The 21,418-nt window shown below is 39.1% G+C and overlaps 1 protein-coding gene across 2 annotated transcripts; it reads right to left on the reverse strand.

Moving 5' to 3' along the window:
- Window positions 1–458: 458 nt before the first annotated feature.
- On the reverse strand, window positions 459–20,495 carry LOC124405785. Of its 2 annotated transcripts, none has more exons than XM_046880991.1 (7): window positions 20,277–20,495; window positions 14,095–14,221; window positions 6,310–6,420; window positions 5,610–5,747; window positions 5,392–5,489; window positions 3,944–4,109; window positions 459–662 (listed from the first exon to the last, which is right to left on the reverse strand). In XM_046880991.1, the coding sequence occupies exons 1-7, from the start codon at window positions 20,400–20,402 to the stop codon at window positions 559–561; spliced, it is 870 nt and encodes a 289-aa protein (XP_046736947.1). In that variant the 5' UTR covers window positions 20,403–20,495; the 3' UTR covers window positions 459–558. The 2 variants fall into 2 exon arrangements, with proteins under 2 accessions (XP_046736947.1, XP_046736946.1); XM_046880990.1 differs by lacking the exon at window positions 3,944–4,109 and adding an exon at window positions 4,161–4,326.
- Between the last annotated feature and the right edge of the window lie 923 nt (window positions 20,496–21,418).

The following is a 21,418-nucleotide window of genomic DNA, read 5'->3' on the forward strand; positions in this document are numbered from 1 at the left end:
TTATAATGGATAGCGGAATCTGATTTCAATTCAGTCCATTCGATTGAGGTGAACTAACATATCTATTTGCGCAATAATTACCTATCGTGAAAAACTCGTAAGTCCTAATATATAAAAAGAGAGCCCATGTTTATGATAGCCTGTGATCGGATTATAATAATCTTTTATAAATAGACTATTCTGGGCCTAGTTCGGGTATTTTATATATGCACATGATATGCATAGGTCGGCAGTACTGCATATAACTCGCACATACTATAATGTATGATAACTAAATATAGATAACAAATAATATTATTGCAATACAAATTCTATTTCTAGAATTCATACGAATGAATTGGCTCTTACGTTTTTTTTTCTTCTATTTTATGTTTTCTTTCTCATCGTTGAACTGTTACACCTATACCGTCGCGTTTTATTATTAATTCTTGTAACACGTCCGTTATTAGAGAAGGTGATTTATCGTCGCTGCGTTAAATTCCTTGTAGAAATTTTAATTTTTAACCATTTTCTCGAATTCCGTTTTCCACTCTCTCATCTTCTCACTCCTTGACGATATCAGTAGTTGTACGGACCGTATTGGGAACCGTGATAATACGGCCCTGGATAGGCGGCTGGCGGGGGATAACCGGCGTATGCGTATTGTTGCTTTTGGGGATAAACTGTGAACATAATCAACGTGTAATTAGTGACGATTATATTATTTGAAAATTTATTCTTTTTTTTTTTTTATTATTATAATTGCGATCATTCAATCGATCACAGCAATCATTTGTAATACTTTACATCACGGAATCCAAAAGTGTGGAGAAAATTTTTCAAATAAGAATAAGAGAATGAAAAAATAAATAAATAAAAAATACTAGCGTCTCTCCATTTTTCAAATTTTGTATAATCATTAATTTTTACCTAATATTTTCGGGAAATCGTTTCGAATGTTTTGTACGATTCTCATGATATTTGTTACTGCAGTATCTATACTCGTATGAATTTTTGCGTAGCTTTATTTGGCGCGATAAAGTATCAAGTCGAATCTTGGGAGAACAATAATAAATGGAAAGGCGTTTCTTCCTTTCTAATGAAACATTTGTTATTAACGCTTTAATTTACAAGTGTTGATTCATCGTCGGAGAAGCAATTTAACTCGCACTCTGCACGCGAAATTGAATTAGGAAATTGAAAGAAGAATAATAAAATCGAAAAAACCAACGAGTTGAAATTCTTTTCTGTTGTAATATTTTCAGTCTACTATTCATCTCCGAGTGAGAACGAATTTATTCTCTTTTGCGAATTATTATCATTAGTATGTATAATATAGAAAAATCTAAGTATGTAGAATATATACATGAAACGTAAAATCTACGTTCCTCGACGATTCTGATATACGTATAATATAAGAGAAGAAATTCAAGTCATCAACTATTATACGACACAGTATTATTACAACGCTTTCGGAATAGAAAACTACGGAAAATCTTTCTAGCAGACATATGTATATACATATATATATATACATTGGTATAATATAAAACGCAGTTAACGCTCTGCGCAGGTATATAAAGTCGAGATGCGATCGTCGGACGTAAAATGATATAGAAAGTATTCTATACAGAGCGTGACTCCGCTGCTTCAATAGTCATTTGAAAGAAGCAGACCGTGGGATGAAAAAAGATCTCACAAGTAATTATCCCAGTAGGCGAATTGTACACACTTGCCAAATAGCTCGAGAAAATTTAGAATCGCATTCGCGCCGTATCAATTTATACCGCATGCACGAAAATATGGTATAAATTGCATTTTAGGAAATTATTATATCGTTATCATTATGCGTATTAACAATAAGCTTTGCTTATGCCTTTAGATATATGTTATTTTGTTTATATTAAATGTGCAATGTGACATGTGACGTATTTGATGCAATATATGTATGTACAGAAAATTACTACCCAATATAAGTATAATACAACATTGTGTAACATGTAAAAGTCAGTTCTTTGTACAGCCGTGATATAATGATGATGATCACGATGTTTTAATTACATGGATGTATATATGTATTTATATTTATTGTTAAAGAAGCAGAAATTAGCGAATTAAGAACCATGATGCCTATTAGGGTAGGGAATTTCCATAATTAAACGAACCTGTATGATTCGCCGAATTCATGATCGAGACCTAATTGCATGATCCACGTCTTCTACAACACTCTGTGCTGCAAGAGCTCGCGATAATTGGAGTTCGGATTATCTAAATATTTCGCAACCCGCGTCAAAACACTGACGCAATTGAATTCAAGATTCTAATCATGTATTTCAATGTAAGACGTGGTGCTCCAATCACTTCTCCGAGATTCACAATTTCGCGTTGGCTTTATTTAGCAAGCCCGGACGACTAGATATATTTTACGATCTTCAGGGTGCTCAAAGAACTCAACTAATTAGTCAATTTATCCAGAAATACCTATATGTATATGCAATATTCGTAAAAGTTCGCATTTATGTTGCTCACTATTTTACTCGCAATCAGGAAAAACTTCATTGCTGCTGCAAACTAAAGTCTGCAAAGGAGAGAAATCATTTGGATCAATGGAGGTTCAAGCTTAGTGAAATTTATATGAAAACCAATCGACCATAGGCTATAATACCGGTGGTCACGGTAAGTTAAAGGAACGAGAATCTGTTTTTCACATAACCCAGTTTCGCAAGGTATAAACTATGTATATATACTGTATAATCCGGAACCGAATTATTTTTCTCTCAATCAACTACGCTATTTTAAAGATAATTTTAATTTTTATTAAATTTTCCCGCCTGTTTACAAACGATGGAAGAAGACCTCGACTTGACGAATAAGAACAAATTTCAATCTTTTCAGGAATTGAATCAGCTGATTGCAATTGTTAATGTAATCAATATAATGAATCACCTCGCAAAAGTTTTTATTCTCACATCCCATGTACACAAAAAATTTATATACAAAGATTACTTTTCCATAAAACAGTTAATTCCACTCTACGAGAGTTGTAAAATAACGTAATTGACGCAAGTTCTTCCTAGCGATATTCTTTACACCCAAAACTCAACTTCATAAACCATACATATACCATATATGTACAGATACAAGTATATAAAGTTTTCCGCCAAAAGATTTTAGCCTCAGAAATTCGGCTGTCTGTTCCACTACGTCGTCGCTCGACGTACAATCAATACGCCTTTCAGTATAGGGTGGCATATCAGCTGTGTGTGTACATCGGTATCTATGCACAGGCAGCTGGATTTCCCATCTAATTTCATCCCATCTGAAGCCGCGAAAAAGATTTGGCTTATATTCATCGCCTGACCGAATTGATCGAACGTTACTGCGCGCTATCCTTCCGTTTAAAAAGAAAAAGTTATACTACACCATAAGAAATGAGTGAAAATTTTTTTTTTCTCATGGTAGGTAGAATCAAATTCGCAAAATTATATGTACATCATGGTGGTCCTTATTTAGGGTGTTGACGTATTTTTTCTGCCCCATACCCCAAATCAACTTCAAATATTTCAAAAACAATTGCCTAATTTTTTCAAATTTTTACCTCAACTCTAAGACAGTCCGTATCGTGATTGAAGTTTTTTTACGGAAAGAACATGGGAAAAACTTTTATTCTCCGTATATATTATAAGTAGAAACGTTTGTACGATTCTATTACGAAAGTTTCTCAACATCTTTATAATTAATTATATACTGCTAACGAAATTGTTTAGTAAAAGTGAAAATCGCGTTTAAGTTTTAAAAAATCATGCGATCATACATTATCGTAATTATTATACATAAACATTATTATTGTTGTTGTTGTTGTGATTATCACTATCATTATTATTATTATGATCGTCGTAGATAGATAGGTAGGTAGATAGGTAGATAGGTAGGTAATAAAGTTAGTAAAAGCAAATTGTTATACCAGGCATGAGGTACTGCATGTTCATAGCCTCCTCTCGCAACCGTTCGCCCCGCAAGCAAATGGCCGCTGCGCTAAACAGGATTGCGCTGACCAGAGACCAACCGACGCCGACCCAAGCGACGACGTACGACCAATCGTACGACACTATCGAGTTGTCCTTCAATACCTAGAATGGTTAATTCAAGGATGGATTATCGTTCGCGTCAGTTATTCCCACCTGGCATTATGTACTGGACATTCTGCGCCTGCTCTCGCGCTCGCTCCTTCCGCAGGCAGGATGCTGCAATTAGGAAAAGTGTCATGGCACCCAAACATGTCGCCACTCCTAGCCACGCCAAGTAGAATGACCAGTCGTACCACTGCCCTACGTTATCCTTCAGCACCTGTTGATCATCATTTTAATTCACACTGCATGCGTTCTGAGCGTTGCGGGGATTTTCAATTTTCCCGCATCAATTGTGTGCACGTATTTTTTGTATACATACATCGGATTAGAGTAGAAATTAAGTATATCGTCAGTTTTTTTCGACATCGGAACGATCCGTGCGCCTGATTCAGGCAGCCGGAGTTACAGTGTGTGGTCAGGTTGAGCACCGTATTCCTCCGCGGCTATCACGAACATTAATTCAATTGTTTTGACGACGTTTGGGATGGTTGGTATACGGTTCTCAACTTGAGCATAAGCTGCGACTCCGGTTGCCTGATTCAGGCGATTCGCGCGATCCGTTCCGTTTGTTAGAAAAACTCACGGTATAATTAATGCACTCTCATCATCTCCGGAAATCGGTGGTGTAAACATTTATTAAAATCGTTAAATTACAGTCATTGATCCTCTTCACTTTTACGTTGAGAAATTTTTTTTTTTTTATATACATATAGATAATTGAGATTTTCTGTTACAGGAACCGGAAAGGTGATTACGTCGTTGTTTTTTTTATGCACAGCAAAAAGGTGTCTACACGTAATCTTGTTTATTCCGAAAATTAAAGAGACAGAATAATTTTCTCATCACCACCTCCGTTGAGGTAAAAAAAAAAAAAAATTGTCGTGCAAAAAGGCAAACGTATATTGCGTCGCACCTTTCAGAAGTTTCTCCTCTTTTCTTCGCTTTGAGGCAGCTGAGAAAATGCTTTAACATTGAACGCGTATTTCTCCTCTCTAATTTCCGTGTAGGTACCTCAAGTATCGTCACGCGTAAAAAATCCTTCGACGTTACATACAGGAATATTTGACTAGGCCGTACTTCCTGCGACTCCTACGCTCAGTTTGACCTTGCCAAATAATAGTTACGGACTCTATACCTCGCTAACTTTTTTTTAATCTGTCTCTAAGAGCCAAGATGAAGGCAAAAATTGTTTCTGCAACGTATTAATTAGTAAACTGTCAACCGGAAGTTCCTGTAAGGATGCGTCACGCGTGAACAGGTAGTTTGAAGACTCGTTACTCACGTTGCTCCATTGCTGATAATACTCCTCTCCGACGACCTTTTCCTTCTCATAGTATTCGACCCCGTGCCAAAGACCCATACCACCAGCGCTCAAGAGACCTTCGTTGTGTTGCGAGTAAATTGAAAGAGAAAAATTGACGCTCGGGTTATTCGAGAAAGGAAAAATAATTGCTTCGGTGACGTTAATTTTTAACGTCATCAACGAACGTCAATACTCACAGGCGAAGAGCATCAGAATCGCCGTCGCTGTTATGTTTCCTGGAGACCTTCGCCAGCAGCCAACGACTCCGGTCCAGAATGCGGAAAAGATTGCCAAAAATCCAATCATGAACAAGGCGATCACCGATCTGCCCATATCTGTAAAATTCAAGACGAACCACAACCGGCATACAAAACTTGGAACAACATTAACAATAATCCCACCAATAATAGCATGTATAAAGTCACTTATTGGGAGAACGGCACGATATTGACGTTCATCGATTATCGAGTCCAGTAACGCGTGTCTCTACTCTCTTATGCTAAGCACGTTTACTTCTTTACAATTTTTTTTTTTTTTTCACATTTTCTTCTCGGCTATGACTTTGTTTACTCTGCCAACCGTACAACAGACTATAGACTATTTTTTTTTCTATCCTGCTTTCTAATACTACAAAGCCTACCACTTCATGGACTATAAAGTTTCTTTGCGAGACTCTTAAATTGCGTTACTCTTAAATTGCGTTACACGTACACACGTAATAAATCAAATCTAGAGTCTTATAGTTTAGAAAGAAATGATCAATAATGGCCGTCCTTGTTCTCGAAGCACAGACCCGTTTGCCTTTCGGCTCGAGGCATTGTCTCGGATTGAAAAAAGAGAAAGAAACAAGGATTGAAGTCAAACTAAGGATCAAGAAAGGTGGCATATGGTACTTACGAAGGCGAGCTATAGCGTCGTCCGAGAAACCCCTCGTCTGATTCTCCTCGTCCGGGATGAAGTAGTCGATATTCATACAGTGCGTTTCCACCGGGCTGAGGTAAGTCTCGACTGGAAAATGATAAAAGGGCACAGTTGAAACGAGCTCCTCGTCATGGCTATTATGTGATATTGTTCTTATCGTCAATATGCTGTGTGCAATATGGCCAGAAGAAACGGCATTCTGATCCCTGGATTCTTATTCCTTCAGCTTCGTAATACATGTGTCATAAATTTGATAGCGGTATAACACATTATTACACTTTACTTTTTCCTAAGAGAAAAACAGGTTCGACGACACGTGCGCTCAATTTTGTCCCTTCAAATGGAACATAGCTATAACGATAAGTGTGACAATCAGCTCTCATGGACGACGAAAATATACTCGTATAACGCAATGATCTTGCTGTATTTTCATGCGTGTAAATCGTTTTCCACGAGTTGTTATATAATGTGAAATGGCGTAGTCGTTTCTCGAAAATAGTGATCACTCGGAGTGGGATTTACGCATTCCATTGTTAAGGTACGATATCATATCCCATTATCGCTACGTGTCGTCGCCGTTGATCACGATGATCGTTGCTTACCCCGAATCGTTGTACCTATAATAGATCTATACACCCACGTGCGTATTCAGAGTTCAATGCCATGATTCGGAGCAAAACGGTTCTCGAAATAACGATCAAAGTGTATAACCGTGTCTAGAGGACAGAAATTCGCGTCCACTTCAGGATCAAACGAAAGTCCTGAATTCTAGCACAGCGGTGAATCCATCAAGATTTTATGTATACTCCACAGGCCTCGATTGTGTGAAAAGTAGGACGAAGACATTTTCGAGTTCCACATATAATCAAGCCAATGTGCCTGAAAATAACGTTGGAGTCAAGACGATATACGGCATAAAAGTAGAATGAACGAAATATATTGCGTAAGTTAATTGCAGCTGGAGTTATCAGCAATAATTTTTTCACGAACAGACCACAAGCATTCGTATAATACAGATTTGGAAGTCTGCAGGCGAAGTTTTTAGCTCCTGACTATAACTGACAGATCACTTGACTATATTATAATCGAGTATTGATTGACCGGTAATTAAAGTGGGTGGAAGACGTCGTTGCCACGAAGCAACCAAGGCGCACATGTTTACAAATATGAACGGTATCTGCCTACGTATATACGCATTGCATACAATTAAATTTGAATTTCGATTGTGATGAAACTTCCTGTTGCTGAAGCCACGTGCGCATCGTGCTTACATAGAGTGCATTCTCTATATGTATACTTTACGATGTTTTCCTCGCACTCGAGTATTGTAGTAACCATTAGAAGTAATTACCCACGTGCCTCCTTCATGGTCGTCTACAATCTTTTTGTCGCTCGAAGATAATATGTTGTAAACGTCGCACAACGTGAATGCGTGCGGCGGGAAAAACGCGAAAATGTATGGACACGCGTTTTTTTTCCTCGTAGAAGGACACGATTTCACCCTGCTACTAATGGGGGTAAGGACACTGGCATCTGCATTGTCACTTATTCTTACAGTTTCATTTCAAAGTCCTCGCTGCGGATTGAAGAAAACGTTTTTTATCGAAACTTTTATTATACTTTACTACGCTCGTCGTTTCATGACGTTTTTTAATTTAAAGTAGGTATCGAATCGAAGTAGAACTTCGATAAATTTGTATAGAGAAAAATACGTTCGCATGGCTCAGAACCAGCTGGAATAATATTTCTTGTTATTACACCTGCAGTTCCTCGCCACTTTTCTATGTATAACGCGAGGACCCCCATAGGAGTCGATAGCATAATCGCTATTCCGTCATCTCAGCTTTTTGCCTTCCTTTCTATCAGCTTCTGCTCTAGTGTGGACTGCCAGGCCACTGTAGAGGATACAGTTACGAGTCAATGCTCTTGTGCAGCCGTTTCTTTACAGACGGACACGTTCAGTTCACCATAGTATAAGGTATTCAAGTCGAACAATAAGTAATGAATCGCCGCCTTCTTTTCAGGAATTGGGATTTCACTCGTTTTCTTGGATAAGAGTAAAAAAGACCGGAATTCTCGGTTGACGGAAGGACCGGAATATCGACCCAAAAATTTTATCGATAAAATTAAAAAATGTGTAATGTCCAAGTGTAGAATATTGTAAATATAGAAAGTAGAAATAGAGAATGACGAAATCTGTAGAAAGGTCAAAACATAGAACGACAAAATCGAGAATCTGTATACGATTCTAGATTATCGATAGGAATTCTAAAGATTCTACACATCGGTATTCTGCGTTCGGACCTTTCTATTCCTTAATTTTCCATCCTCTACTTTCGACGTTTCTAAATTCTACGAATCAAGTTTTCGCTTTTTGAAAAATGCGATATTGCATCGAATGTCTATTACAATTCATACTTGAATCAACTGCCGCAGGCGTCCGGAAGCGATTGTGTTTTAGGTAAGGTTAATTAGGCCTTACGTGAATTAATTAAGAAACTGTTTGATTTTAACGTCGAGTGTATATTGCATACATACACGTTCCCTGTAAACGAGGTTCTTGGCCAAATCGTGTACCAAACGACATACACGCGTAACAGACAACATATGTATACGTTCTCATGTCTGTGACGCGTGCGAATAAACGAAATATGTAGGTACTTTCTTTTTTGGGTGTAGAATATGTAGGTCATCATGCACCGAGTAGGTATATTATACTGCACACGTCGTATCAATAAATTACTCAGCTATTCGCGGGCTCACGTTTGCGAGTAACAGTATAACGCAATCGGCCGGAAACTCCTGCCGGAAGTAAGGAGGCTCTTCAGAAACCTATAAGGTGCGTTCGGTTAGGAAACGGTACCCGTCTATTTTGCATTGAATATCAATTTATTATTGTTGACGGGACACTTCGGAACCGAGCGATTGTAGTCGCCATCCTCTACTAGCCGAACTCACAGATCAATTCCCGTGTCGTTGTTAAACGATCTCTCTCTCTATCTCTCTGTCTCGACAAGGATTGAACGGAAATTGTAATTGCAATGAACCAGCACTAATGGACTCCTTAGATTTTTCCTGTATACAAAAATTACCATATTGTTTATACCGCTCAACCTCATAAACACTTTGTCAGTAAATGTGTCTACGATCGTAAAAACATTTAATGCCTTCCTAATTATATGCATCACAATGCATCCTGCGAACTACAGGAAACAAAGTACACATCAGGTTTTTTTTCGTAAAAGATACTTCATAAAATTTATTGCAAAATCAGTGAAAACCACTGTGTGAAAAGTAAAATCTGTTACAGTTATGTAGTAAAAAATATAGTGACATGGATATTTTTGACAAAAAATCCTGACGTGTCTCTCTTATTCTGCAGGTTTTTAGTAAAATCTGCTCCATTCCTTTTCTCCGTGTATATGAATATAATAATCTGACTTCTACAAACAGAAACTTTTACCATATGAACAAAAGATATCGACCATCTGTCCATACAACTCCCATACTTCTACACATACATATTGTATATATCTAATTGTTTTCTCGTTACATATACGGCTTTCGGTTTCACGTCTCACACGGTTGTTCAAAAATTAGAACACGTCTGTCTAAACGTTTCTCATTTCTCACACTGCAATCAATCTAGACATGCCTTATAGCAGCTCTGTTCGACGTAACACTTGATACTACTGTCTTTCATCAGTTCAGCGATCGGTAAGCTGCACGGCAAAGCTACATCCGTGTATAAATCGAAGGTGTAGGTAAAAGGTAGTATAACAGAAGGTGACGTCGAAGACACGTTTTATCCCACTGCAGCAAGAGTGTTGAGCAACGGAGCTTCGATCTATGAGACTTCGAGTAAACTATCGCAATAAGCTATATACCTATATAAACGTGGCATGCCCATCCATCCGCCATCCATCCTGAATCTGCCGCCTTTCGTTCCCATTTTCGAATAGAATACTCGATAAATTCAGTTTTCTGTTCGTGTATGCGATATTTATACTGTATACGTTGACATAAGAGAAGAGTTTTTGCGGTTAAACCGCAAGAATGCGAAGCCTGGTTGAATAAGTGAATAAATCGGGCAAAATTATACACGTTTTATGCCCGATTCAACGCCTGAATGATCTTCTCATGGTGTTTAGTAAAATCCGAGTGGGAGTTAAAAGTTGGGAGGGTCGATATATCGAATGATCGATGTACAGGAATTTGAAACATGCGAAAATATAATATGACGAAAGATAAATTGTTTGAAAATAAAGATTCCGAACAATATTTATATGTCAAACATTCGAAATATTTGACCCTCACCAAAAAATCCGTAACAAGTTCAAGGACATTATAAATAGGATATTTCTAGGACACAATAAAAATTGAAGGATGGTTTTCAGGACCGCTGGAAATTGTCTGAAATTTGAATGACAAGTTGCATTCTTGATTTTTTAATACAGTTGAAGAAGAAACTCGACGACTTTTTTCTCGATTCGTTATCAAGCAAGACTTGTCGTTAGACACGTACAACGAATATACAAAGTCCCGTTCTGAGTCTATAATAGCTCAACTGCGTGCACGACGACAATTAAACTGTTCAAGTTGCGCTCTACAACAGTTACGATGCAGAGGAGTTATTATTCGAGTTGGCAAGCATGCGGAAGTACCGGTTTCCGAATCCTACAACCTCTGGATATAAGAATCGTCAAAGCAACACTCCCGAATTGTCAGGCACCACGCAGCTGGCAGACGAGAAACTTGCTAAGCATAATGTGCTTTCAAGCCTTCCGAAACAACTTGCTTGTCTCATTGTTGTCAAGACGAATGAATACCTTGCCTAATAACACGTACACACCTGTGTATAAACGCTGTGCGAAGTGTGTCGAGGCCGGATATGTATCTGAGTATTGATCTATTTCCTGCAGGGAAGAACGACCGTTTAACTTCACTTTACGAAATTAATGACGAGGCATTGTGTTGATAACAATCGGAGATGCCGTCCGAACGTCTCTCTCAGTAGTAGTTTTCATGCGTCACTTTTTCTGTGACCCATTTTTGCCCAACTTTATTCTCTCACGAATAACAATTTTCAACAAGATTTCGTCGTGTGATAATAATATGCAAAAACTTCTCTTTCCGTTTGTTCAAATTCACTATTTTCTAATTCCCAGACACCGCGTAGGTACCGTATTAATACGGCAATTCGACCTCGTCTTTGCACCTTGCCCATTAACCCATTACTTGAAATAGACACTTTTCAGGAAGGTATAATAGAAAGTCGACGACGTCGTCTTTATCACTCGGCATGAGTTGTAAGGCGGAGCTGTGATGTTGCCTTGAAAAAATAACGCCGAAGTCGAGGAGGAACAGAGAGAGAATATTGACCTCGTCTTTCAGTCGACAGTCGCGAAAGAAATAAGCGAAATATTTCGCCATTGGATTCGTGGTTACACACCGACAACGATCAAGTAATTGTACCGATTAAATTGGGGAACCAATTAATTAATCTAACGGATGCGTCTCGATGCCGGACCTTGCAAAGCGCCGATACAACTGCGCGATTAGACCGAAACGACCCGAAAAACTCGTTTTGTAGAAACCATTACGGTCTGTGCAGTAATAAACTCAAAGTGCGAAAGTGTTTCAGTTTTTAGGTTACAGTCGAAAGCTGGCTGAAATAATCTTTTTTCCCGAGAATTAAACACGCGTGATACAGAACTGGAAAGAGAGAGAGAGAGAGAGAGAGAGAGAGAGAGAGAGAGAGAGAGAGAGAGAGATTCTTTACTTGGCTTCGACAAATTTTGGCCGATTAACTCGTTCGTGAAATTATACGAAAGCTAAACTCTATGTAGGATTTCGCCCGATTCAAGATTCTACTTTTTTGTCATTTTGTTCAACATTTTTATATTGATCACGCAAATCGATTCACGAACTTAAAATTTAACAATATCGTGCTTGCCGAATTCCTGCCGTTAAGGGGCAGAGTTAGTTCTGAATTTGCAAAGTTTCGAAAGCATCTGATTCCGCCTTATTTGGTGATGAAACTTAATGAAAAGAAATCAAACTTTTACGAAGCAATGAAATTTCAAAAGGTCGGAAACCCGACGGCTCATAGTTCCGAAAAATAAACTTTCGGTAGAGTAAAATTCCGAAAAATACACTCATACAGCGTAGTTTACTCAACGAGTGAGTGTAAAAAATGAGAGAAACCGAAAATAAAAATAACCAAAATTCCGCAATTAAAAATATTAAAAATTGAAAACAAAGAAAGATCAAGATGAGGAAATTTCATCAAGCCACAAATTCACAGAACTGAAAGTCTTCGACCATTTGGAATTCCGATGTTTCAGATTTTTAAATTTTCTTATTTTCGCACTTTCGGAGCTTTGATGTTTCGTCAAAGTTTGATTTCTTTATTTCAGATTTCGCCACCGAAAAACACGGAACTTCAACCCAGCCCAAAAATGTTTTAGGACCTTATACTTTCAGGATGTATCTTTGCATATTTTCAACATTCGAAATTCGGTAGAACAGCTTTGCAAATAAAACTAAGAACTCATATATGAAGTCGGTAAAGTGAGGATGCGATGCAATATTAGATGCTCGTTACACCATCGGCAGTAAATCTGTCAAGTACAGACCACCCTGAGTCTTATTCGTGCTTGTAACCGTTTTCACTGCCTAATTACACACGCACTAATTACCGCACGGTGTAAAAATTAATTCAGTATGTGAAACACGTCATACATGAACCTCCTTATAATCCGAGGGTGCAATCACGGCACATTGCATCGTCGTAAATTTTTAGTGGACGTTCAAAGCCGGAGTAAATTTATTTACGAATGCGAACCGTATATTCGTATAATTTGTAAAACATTACAATCTTAAGAATCCACACGGAATCCTGATCCAAAAAAATATGCGATTGTAAATCGAGGCGTTGAACTTGTTTCGCACGCTTAATTCCCAAATGAGTGCTCAAACTGAAACAACAATTCCGTCATTCGTCGCCTGGTTTTCAGTCAAACGCCGTCAACAATTCTTTCTACGACATTAATAAAATAGTTACCTATACGACAACTGTCGTTATTTAATTAGCCCGCTCTTAACGATACGTCGGACATTTTGGTACCCAATTCTACGCTGCAGATAACAATAAAGCGCTGTAAACGTTCCTCTTGAATGGCGACAGTCGTAAGTGTCTCGACAATAAAGTTTGCGAAATCTGACAATGAAACAATGTCGTGCAGACCAATCCTAAGCTATAGATACAGGCATATAATGGTGTCGAGCATTTCTCGTACCGTACAACGATACGCATGGTGCAATTACCGCCTCAATGACGGCAGTCGTTGTACCCACACGTGAACGGCTTGTAATTTCACGAAACGGTGGATTTCTCCGTCCAACTGACCATGGACGGCGTAATTCGATACTTATAGGCATGAATCGCGAACCGGAAAATCGGTGATCGGCGGAAAATCTATTCGCGTTTGCATCCCTCGGCTGCGGTTTTTTCTCTTTCTCCGCGTCGCATCGTCAAAAGAAAGTCCGTTACAAATGACAGGTTTGCTACAGTGTGTAATTGCATGTAACACGAAGTTTGCTGCAGTTTCTACTAAATTAATTGTACCAGTTACTAAGACGTTTAGGCCCAATTATAAACCGTTTTATTTTCCAAAATTATAAATTGACAATTTCTCGATAACTGAAACCAACTGCTATACGGCTATACACTCCAAATTTATTTTTTGATAATCTTACCAGTCGGTGGTCTCTCTTTCGGATAACATATCCTGAAGAGTCCTTGGGTCCTGGTGTAGTAGTAAAACTTGGAGTTCATCTGGTCGACTAGCTGCATACTCTGCTCTCGATTCTTCGCGGCATATTGCTGGAACAAAAATTTTACGTTGATTACTGCAGCCGCATGATTTTGTAGCCGTAATTGTAGCCATTGCACTCTCCAAGAAAAAAACTGGCTTTTCTACTCACAATCGGACTCGCAAATCGAACCGATGCGATAGTGCTCTGTCTTACTTACAATCAGAAGCTTATATATTACAGCTTTGCACCCGATTCTACGTCGAAATATGTCAAAAAGTGCTAGGAAAAATAGAAAGTATCGAGAAACTGGAATGAAAAGCAAATATAATATAACCTGCAGGATCGACGTATAGTTTTTCATCCTCCTTATAATCTCACATTTCTCTACACAGTTAAGCCGGAATGTTCCTCCATCTGCAGGTCGAAGGTATAATTTCTTCCTTGTTAAAAGTCCCGTTGGAAGTCGCTGAAGCATTACGTCGTTGGTAATACATACGAATATTATAGAACAAGGGTTAAGAGCCAATAACGAGACTCGAAATGTTGCGAGGTTGAAGTAATAATCAGTAACGTTAACGTCAGGAAACATGAGAAAAAATTCATTACTTTGCAATTTTATAATGACATTCAAGAAGTTGGGTTTTTAAAAATATTTTTTTTTTTTAACATGCATCGTTACTGTAACGTTACTATAACTTCAACCTGCACATAAAATCTTTCATCAGGCATGTTTCGTTCGAACTGTTGGGAAACCCTGGATCCCTTTGTTGGGTGGAAAGAAATTTGCGATGCGCATTCACGTCACTCGCGTTATCCAATACCTGTCACACGACAGTTTGAAATTCTATCGGTGTAGGTGTAACAAATGGGTTTCACGATCAGTCGCCTAGCACCATCGTTCATTCTCTTGCCTGGCTAGAACGTTTACTCACTCATCATAGTCCAGCAAACGTTACATGAATAGCAAAATTTTCCCCCACTTGTCGCATACCAAGACGTATAATCATCTGTAGAACTTTACCTCCGGTAATTCCGCGTGATAAAACATGTGAATAGAAGGAAAATAATTGTGCTCAAGAAATTCCTGAGCCTGTAATTTTAAAAACGTTATTTCAGCGAGCTCACGGGCCGTGTTCTCATTTTTGAAACTACCTATATCGGAGCGACTTTGATCTGCGGTTACGTTTATGCAGTCACGTAATTCTTGGCAAATGACTCAGGCTTCAGCCATCATTAGTCAGTCCGATTCGTGCCCATGGGATTATAAAACGTTGATGTCATTCGCGCATGAACTGCGAAAGTAGATAACGGCAGAAATTTCGTTCCTCCTTTATTCCTTCTATGAATCGACGTTGACTACTATTTTATATACTCTTCTTACGCTCAATTGTGTAATTCTTCACCATCTTTTTTCCTTTTTATTACAGGTATTATAGGTAAAAGGTAAGATACTTCAAAACTGTCGCACTTTCGAAATCCATGTATAAAAATATATCAAATTCGCGATAACGATAAATAAATCTTCAGGAAATTCTCCCAGCACGTGAAATTGGCGATTTAGAAATCTTATCATCCGGTAGATTGAATGCTGCTCAATTGTAGGTAATAGAAGAAACGCGACTTGGTCACGCGACTAATGAATGGCCGAGTCACAATGCTTGTTCAGCCGGCCGGTTACTGACCCGCTGACCCGTCATCGTCGGTATAATGAAACGTAAACATCCGGAATATCCGGGGTGCCGACATGCACCGGAGATTTCCGTTCTCCAAGGACCGTGGACGACCCTCAGCTTCCGCTTGCGCGCGCAACTCCGTCACTCTCTTCAAAATTCGTTTATATTCGTCTCTGATCGAAACACGTAAGATATAGCACAACAAGCAGGGTGTCAAGTGATTGAGAGAATTCTAGATCAAAATGATCAATTCGGTAAAAAATTCTGTATACGGTAACTTTTTAATTATTGAAATTTGAGGATTATGAACGTTGCCAAAACGCAAGTGTTTTCATTTTAAGGAACGAACACGACTCACAATGAGTTAATAATGTTCGTGTGAAAACCTGCAACTGATGTAAAACCAACCATCCACCGACTGAAATTTAAATCTGTTGAAAATTTTGTGAATTTTGTGAAAGTATGAGAACCAAGAAGACGTAAAATATTGCTCAAAACCAAAATGACTGTAACATATATATGTTTTAGGCTCATCATATGATGTGAATATGGGAAATCAAGCTGAAATAAGGTCATTTCTGAAATGATCGTGGATATATAATGTGAGGCATCGTTAATATCAGGCGCTCTAGAGTAAACGTCGAACACCCAGCTGCCCGGTACAAGCGGCTCTTTGAAAAAGAGAGTCTCGTGTTTCCGTCACTGCTGCTTTCACAGTTTAGTTTCACCGCGATGAGGAGCTGGCGCTCGACTAGCGGAAGGTAAGACGACGCCGACGACGACGACGACGACGACGACGACGATGACGACGTCGGAAACCTGCTGCAGCAGCGAACTTTTCTCCTCCTCACTATTGCCTCGCTCAATGCGCAGGGTGACCGATTTCTTTGACACACAAAATGATGATATTCATCCTTGCCTTGCTCCACAAATATGTACACGGTAAGACAGGCAGAAGCAGATTATTCGAAACATGAATTAATCGATTGCTGAATTTACATTTTCTCCATTATTTTCCGAACAAATTTTTGACGCTACCTAATTTTACAAATTTTACTCGACTATTTCTCCTCAAAAGTAAGCAATTTATTGTTTTATTATTTTTATTTTTATTTTTTTTCACCCGTAGAGAAACGGAGGTTTCATTTCCTGCAGGATATTTATTAATTTCTGTATACTTTATGCGCTTGAAAGAAGAACCAAATCTCTTTTAGCTGTGACGTGTAGTAATATTATATCCCTAACACGCAGGTAATAAAACTGAAATGTAATTACAGTGCTATCCATGTCGTATATATAAATAACGAAAGTGAATGTGTACATTTGACACGAGAAATAAAATACTTATAGTTTCGACTATACTATTATCTATTTATGATTTTACAAGAAATTTCAATCTTCATAGGCTTAAATTTACGTAAACCAGCAGCATTTTTGAACCCTACGACGATCATTGAAGTATTTTTTACTTTTTTTTCTCTGGCAAGAAATTGGTTTACATTATTTCTGCAACACTTTGAACTATCCCCTTAATTCTATGCTGCTCTCAAACGTCAGACGTTTAGGAATTTTCGACTTTTGGTGCACCGGCTCAAAATAACTTTTCAAATGCGAATTCTGCCGTCCAGTTTCGTGTCCGTCATATGCTTGCCGTACTCCAATGCAGTCTTGCGATGCAACCAACAGTATTTCGCATTGTTTCATCTCCAACATCAGCTGATTACGTAAAATCGACCGCTGATGACATTTCCAACGACATTTATACTCGCCGTCGTTTGATTCACAGTTAGAATAAGCGTCTATGGAACGTACAGTCAGGTCAAAAATTTATCGCGACAAAAAGAAGAGAAAACAAATATTTCATTAAAAAGTGCGCAACCAAAGCTGATCGAATTAAATTTCTCATTAATTAAAAAAAAGAAAACCTATAAATTATAATAAAAAAATTTAACACACCGACTTTCAACTATAAATATATGAAAGGTAGTATGTTTCTTCTGCGTGTCAGTTAGTTAAATAAACCTGATGTGCGCAACAACCATTACTATTTACAAATGATAAGCTTGTGACTTTTACAGTTTTCGAAATGTAACTTAAATACACATTTAACTTCAGTGATACGCAGTCTTGACCTGCGGACTGTGCGTGCCACACATCCTTATAATCGTTAAGATAAGACCGGAAATGCAAAACAGATTCTAGTTCTTCCAGCTGCATTTTTCCTATTGCAAAACCAGCGATAAAGGACATCAGAATCCGTCGCACTTCCTGCAGATATGTATGTGTGTGTGTGCGTGTGTGTGTGTGCGGCAGGTACCTGCGGTTATTCTCACACTCTCTGAAGCACACCGACTTGTTTGCTTCGCTCATACACGTAGGTATAGAGTGGAAATAACTGTACTCTGGGCATTGCAAATACCTACACGAGCCAAAATCGGCGGCAGGGAACGATGCAGAAAATACCAAGGCGTTCGGTCTGCACTCCCGAAGGTCATGGATTTATTTATCTTTTAGCTTTCTCGTGTTTACTTTATCCTGATTTTCGAATTTTCTCTCTATTTTCCCAACGCAATAATAATGCAGATAATGGATCAGATAGTATTTATTGCAGAGGAAACGATTTGTACTTTCTTCTTACGTTTCTGACTCATGCAAATTCCAGGGTGTAAAGATTCGTTCTTAGTGCGAAATACCAGCGATCCACGTCACTCGATGACCGTATTTAACCGGAACTTGCGGGTTTTCGTGATGCTCGAGAACTCGGAAACAGCTCGTGTGCGCAACGGCGTGGAGGTATTATTAAGAACTCAAAGCATTATCAAAGTGATAATTGAACATTATTCGGTCACAGAAGTATGAACTGGACTAACAATAAATTAAAACGGTACAAAAATTCCGTGATCATTAAATATTCGTAAATATAGTAGGTATACCTATATATAGTTTACGATGCATCCTTAATTTTTACAAAATCGAATTCTTATATACATATACTTAATATACATCTCCTCGACCTTCTTATATACTTTCAAACTGCAAAAATTCTGCCGACGATATTTTCCTGGATAAGTATAAAAAGTTTCTCCTTTCCCACGAATTTCCCGCTGTACAAGCAAAGGATCGTCGTTACGGCTCTGCTCAACTCGACGAGTGGTGCTTAGCTCAGGCTCAGAGACACAAGCTATTAAAAAACGGGTTTGCCTTGTTGAGTTTGCAGTCCGTGGCGTCGTGGATTCCATTGTAATAACGTAGTCTCGCATTATACGATTGGCATCACGGCGAAATTCACCAAACAACAACAACAACAACGCCATTTCATCTTTGATTTCAAATGTCCTTTACGAACGTCCTTAAATATCCTGGTAAAAATGTCTACTACTAAAAATTTTGACGAAAATTGAATGACTAGTTTTTCGTAAAAAAAATTTCATAAAAACTAACAACTTTTTATGAGAAACTACGCGTATTTACAATTTTTCGTACAAAAAAATTATTTTACGAAATGTTTAAATTTCTCTAAAAATTCGTAGATAATCGTAGAGAAATCACTTTCACCAGGGCGTGCTCATGAAACTACAGCCGTGCACAGATATGGTATATTTACATGGGTTTAAAATGGTAAGAAAACAGAATTTTTCATTTAGTTCTACACCCTCGCTCACTTAATCTTCATACCCATGTCGCGGTGCACGCACGCCAGGTGTAGGTACGATACGTGTACGACGTTATTACACCTACATCGCTGTGCATCGCAGAGACGCGTAAGTATGAAAGCGTGTTACATGGGTGCGGCTGAGCTGGAATGTGTCTTACTTCACCTACACACCTGTGACAAAGATGTGAGAAAATGTGAGAAAACAGTTTCGGCGAACATCCGTATATATCTGATCACTGCCGGACGAGATCGGTTAATGCAGTCCTGCCTCGTCGGTGTCTTTCAATCTTATATTAGATAGTCGATAGACACATTCCACTGAATTTAACATCATTCTTATATGTACTCAACTCTTCAGACGGAGGATGAATAAATCGGCAGAGGTGAATCGGTGCCGATGCGAGTGTAAGCAACAGCCATTCTTCGTCATCGGCAACTGTACACACTGCACAATCTGCGCGTGTGCGATCGATCAGGCAAGTTTTTATATACTTCATACGCGTAGAGACACCGACACGAGGCCTGATCGTCGAGACGTTGAAAGTGCGAATATCCCGCCGCGTGACCTCACCGTGAAACGTACATAGTATATGGGTATGAGGTATGATAATACAGTCGTAAATTATAAATCAGCAATTGCAAATGGAATGCAGATTCCCTCTCGCTTTGAGCGAGTAGATTTTTTTTTTTTCACCCCAACAGCTGGCTTCGAAGCGTGTCGAATAAGCGAGTGAAAAACGGTCGCCCTTTTTCCTCTTAATTCCCGAGGGAAAAATTAAAAAATTCCAACAAACCTGTATTTGGGCTCGCTTGACCTCGGTGTAGAGCCAGTTGTCCGTAGAAAAGGCGATCGCCAGAAGAGCGGTGGCGATGATACCGGTGATGGTGGCCAGAGAAAGAGTCACCGCGGAACAAGGCATTTTTAGTTTTGCTTGTTTACTTTCTTTTCGAACGAAGAGACGAAACCAAGTGTAACAATTTTATTCACTTCACAGTATACAAGAGCGCCGAGCATAAAGAGCACGGATAAAAGGCGTAGAATTCCTTCTCACGGTGCAACGATCCTCAATGACAATCCTGATACTTGACGTTACTTGTTATCGTTATTATCAATTCACACCGATATTCGCGGTTCTTACAATCTCGTCGTCGTGAGAATTTATCCCTCATCTGTCCTCGCGTCGTCGATTCTCTTCCCTATCCGTTTTACTGACAATCTCCTACTTACTTCCTTTCCGCCCTTTCTTTATAAATTAATTAACACTAGTCAGCCTTTGTACAAGAAGAAGGTCCGTGCGCTGCAGTCTTCGCGTAGCATAGCGTTCTATTCCCTCGACAGCACTAACCAGTAACCAGTAACCAGTAACCAGTAACCAACCACTCACTGCGCGACTCGCTCTCTGCCTTCCGTAGTGCCTGCAGCTCGCACTAACGAGTAACAACCGCGATGGAGAAAACCGAGAGGTCCGTTCGCTCCTCGTTCGGCGATGCAGAGGTGTGCCTGCCTGCCTGCCTGGCTAGCTGGCTGGCCCAGCTCGGTCCGTAGGTAGGGCCCAAGGTGGGGGCGAATCGCCTGCGGCAACAGGTATGCATCTATCTGTATATTCTACAGGTATAGTATTAGTTGGTATCCGGGGGATCCGAATGGAGCGAAGGCATAAGTGCGCCGGGGTTCTCAATCGCCAGCTCTTAGATCTTCGCCCGTCTCGATCCTTTTCCGACTAGGCTTTAGGAGCGAGCGATCTATGCATAAAGTGCAGGGAAACAGGTTCGGCCGCATTATTACCGCCGATTTCCATCCGGTCTCTTTCTCTCTTTCTTTCTCTTTCACTCTATCCCTGATCTGCGGATCCTGTCCTACAGTAATTAAACTCGCGCGGAGCGAGATTATCATGATAATTAGTAAAGGCGAATATATGTGTGATAGAAATGAATA

This window comes from Diprion similis, chromosome 4 (assembly GCF_021155765.1).
Source record: "Diprion similis isolate iyDipSimi1 chromosome 4, iyDipSimi1.1, whole genome shotgun sequence".
In the NCBI taxonomy this organism is placed as follows: Eukaryota; Metazoa; Arthropoda; class Insecta; order Hymenoptera; family Diprionidae; genus Diprion; species Diprion similis.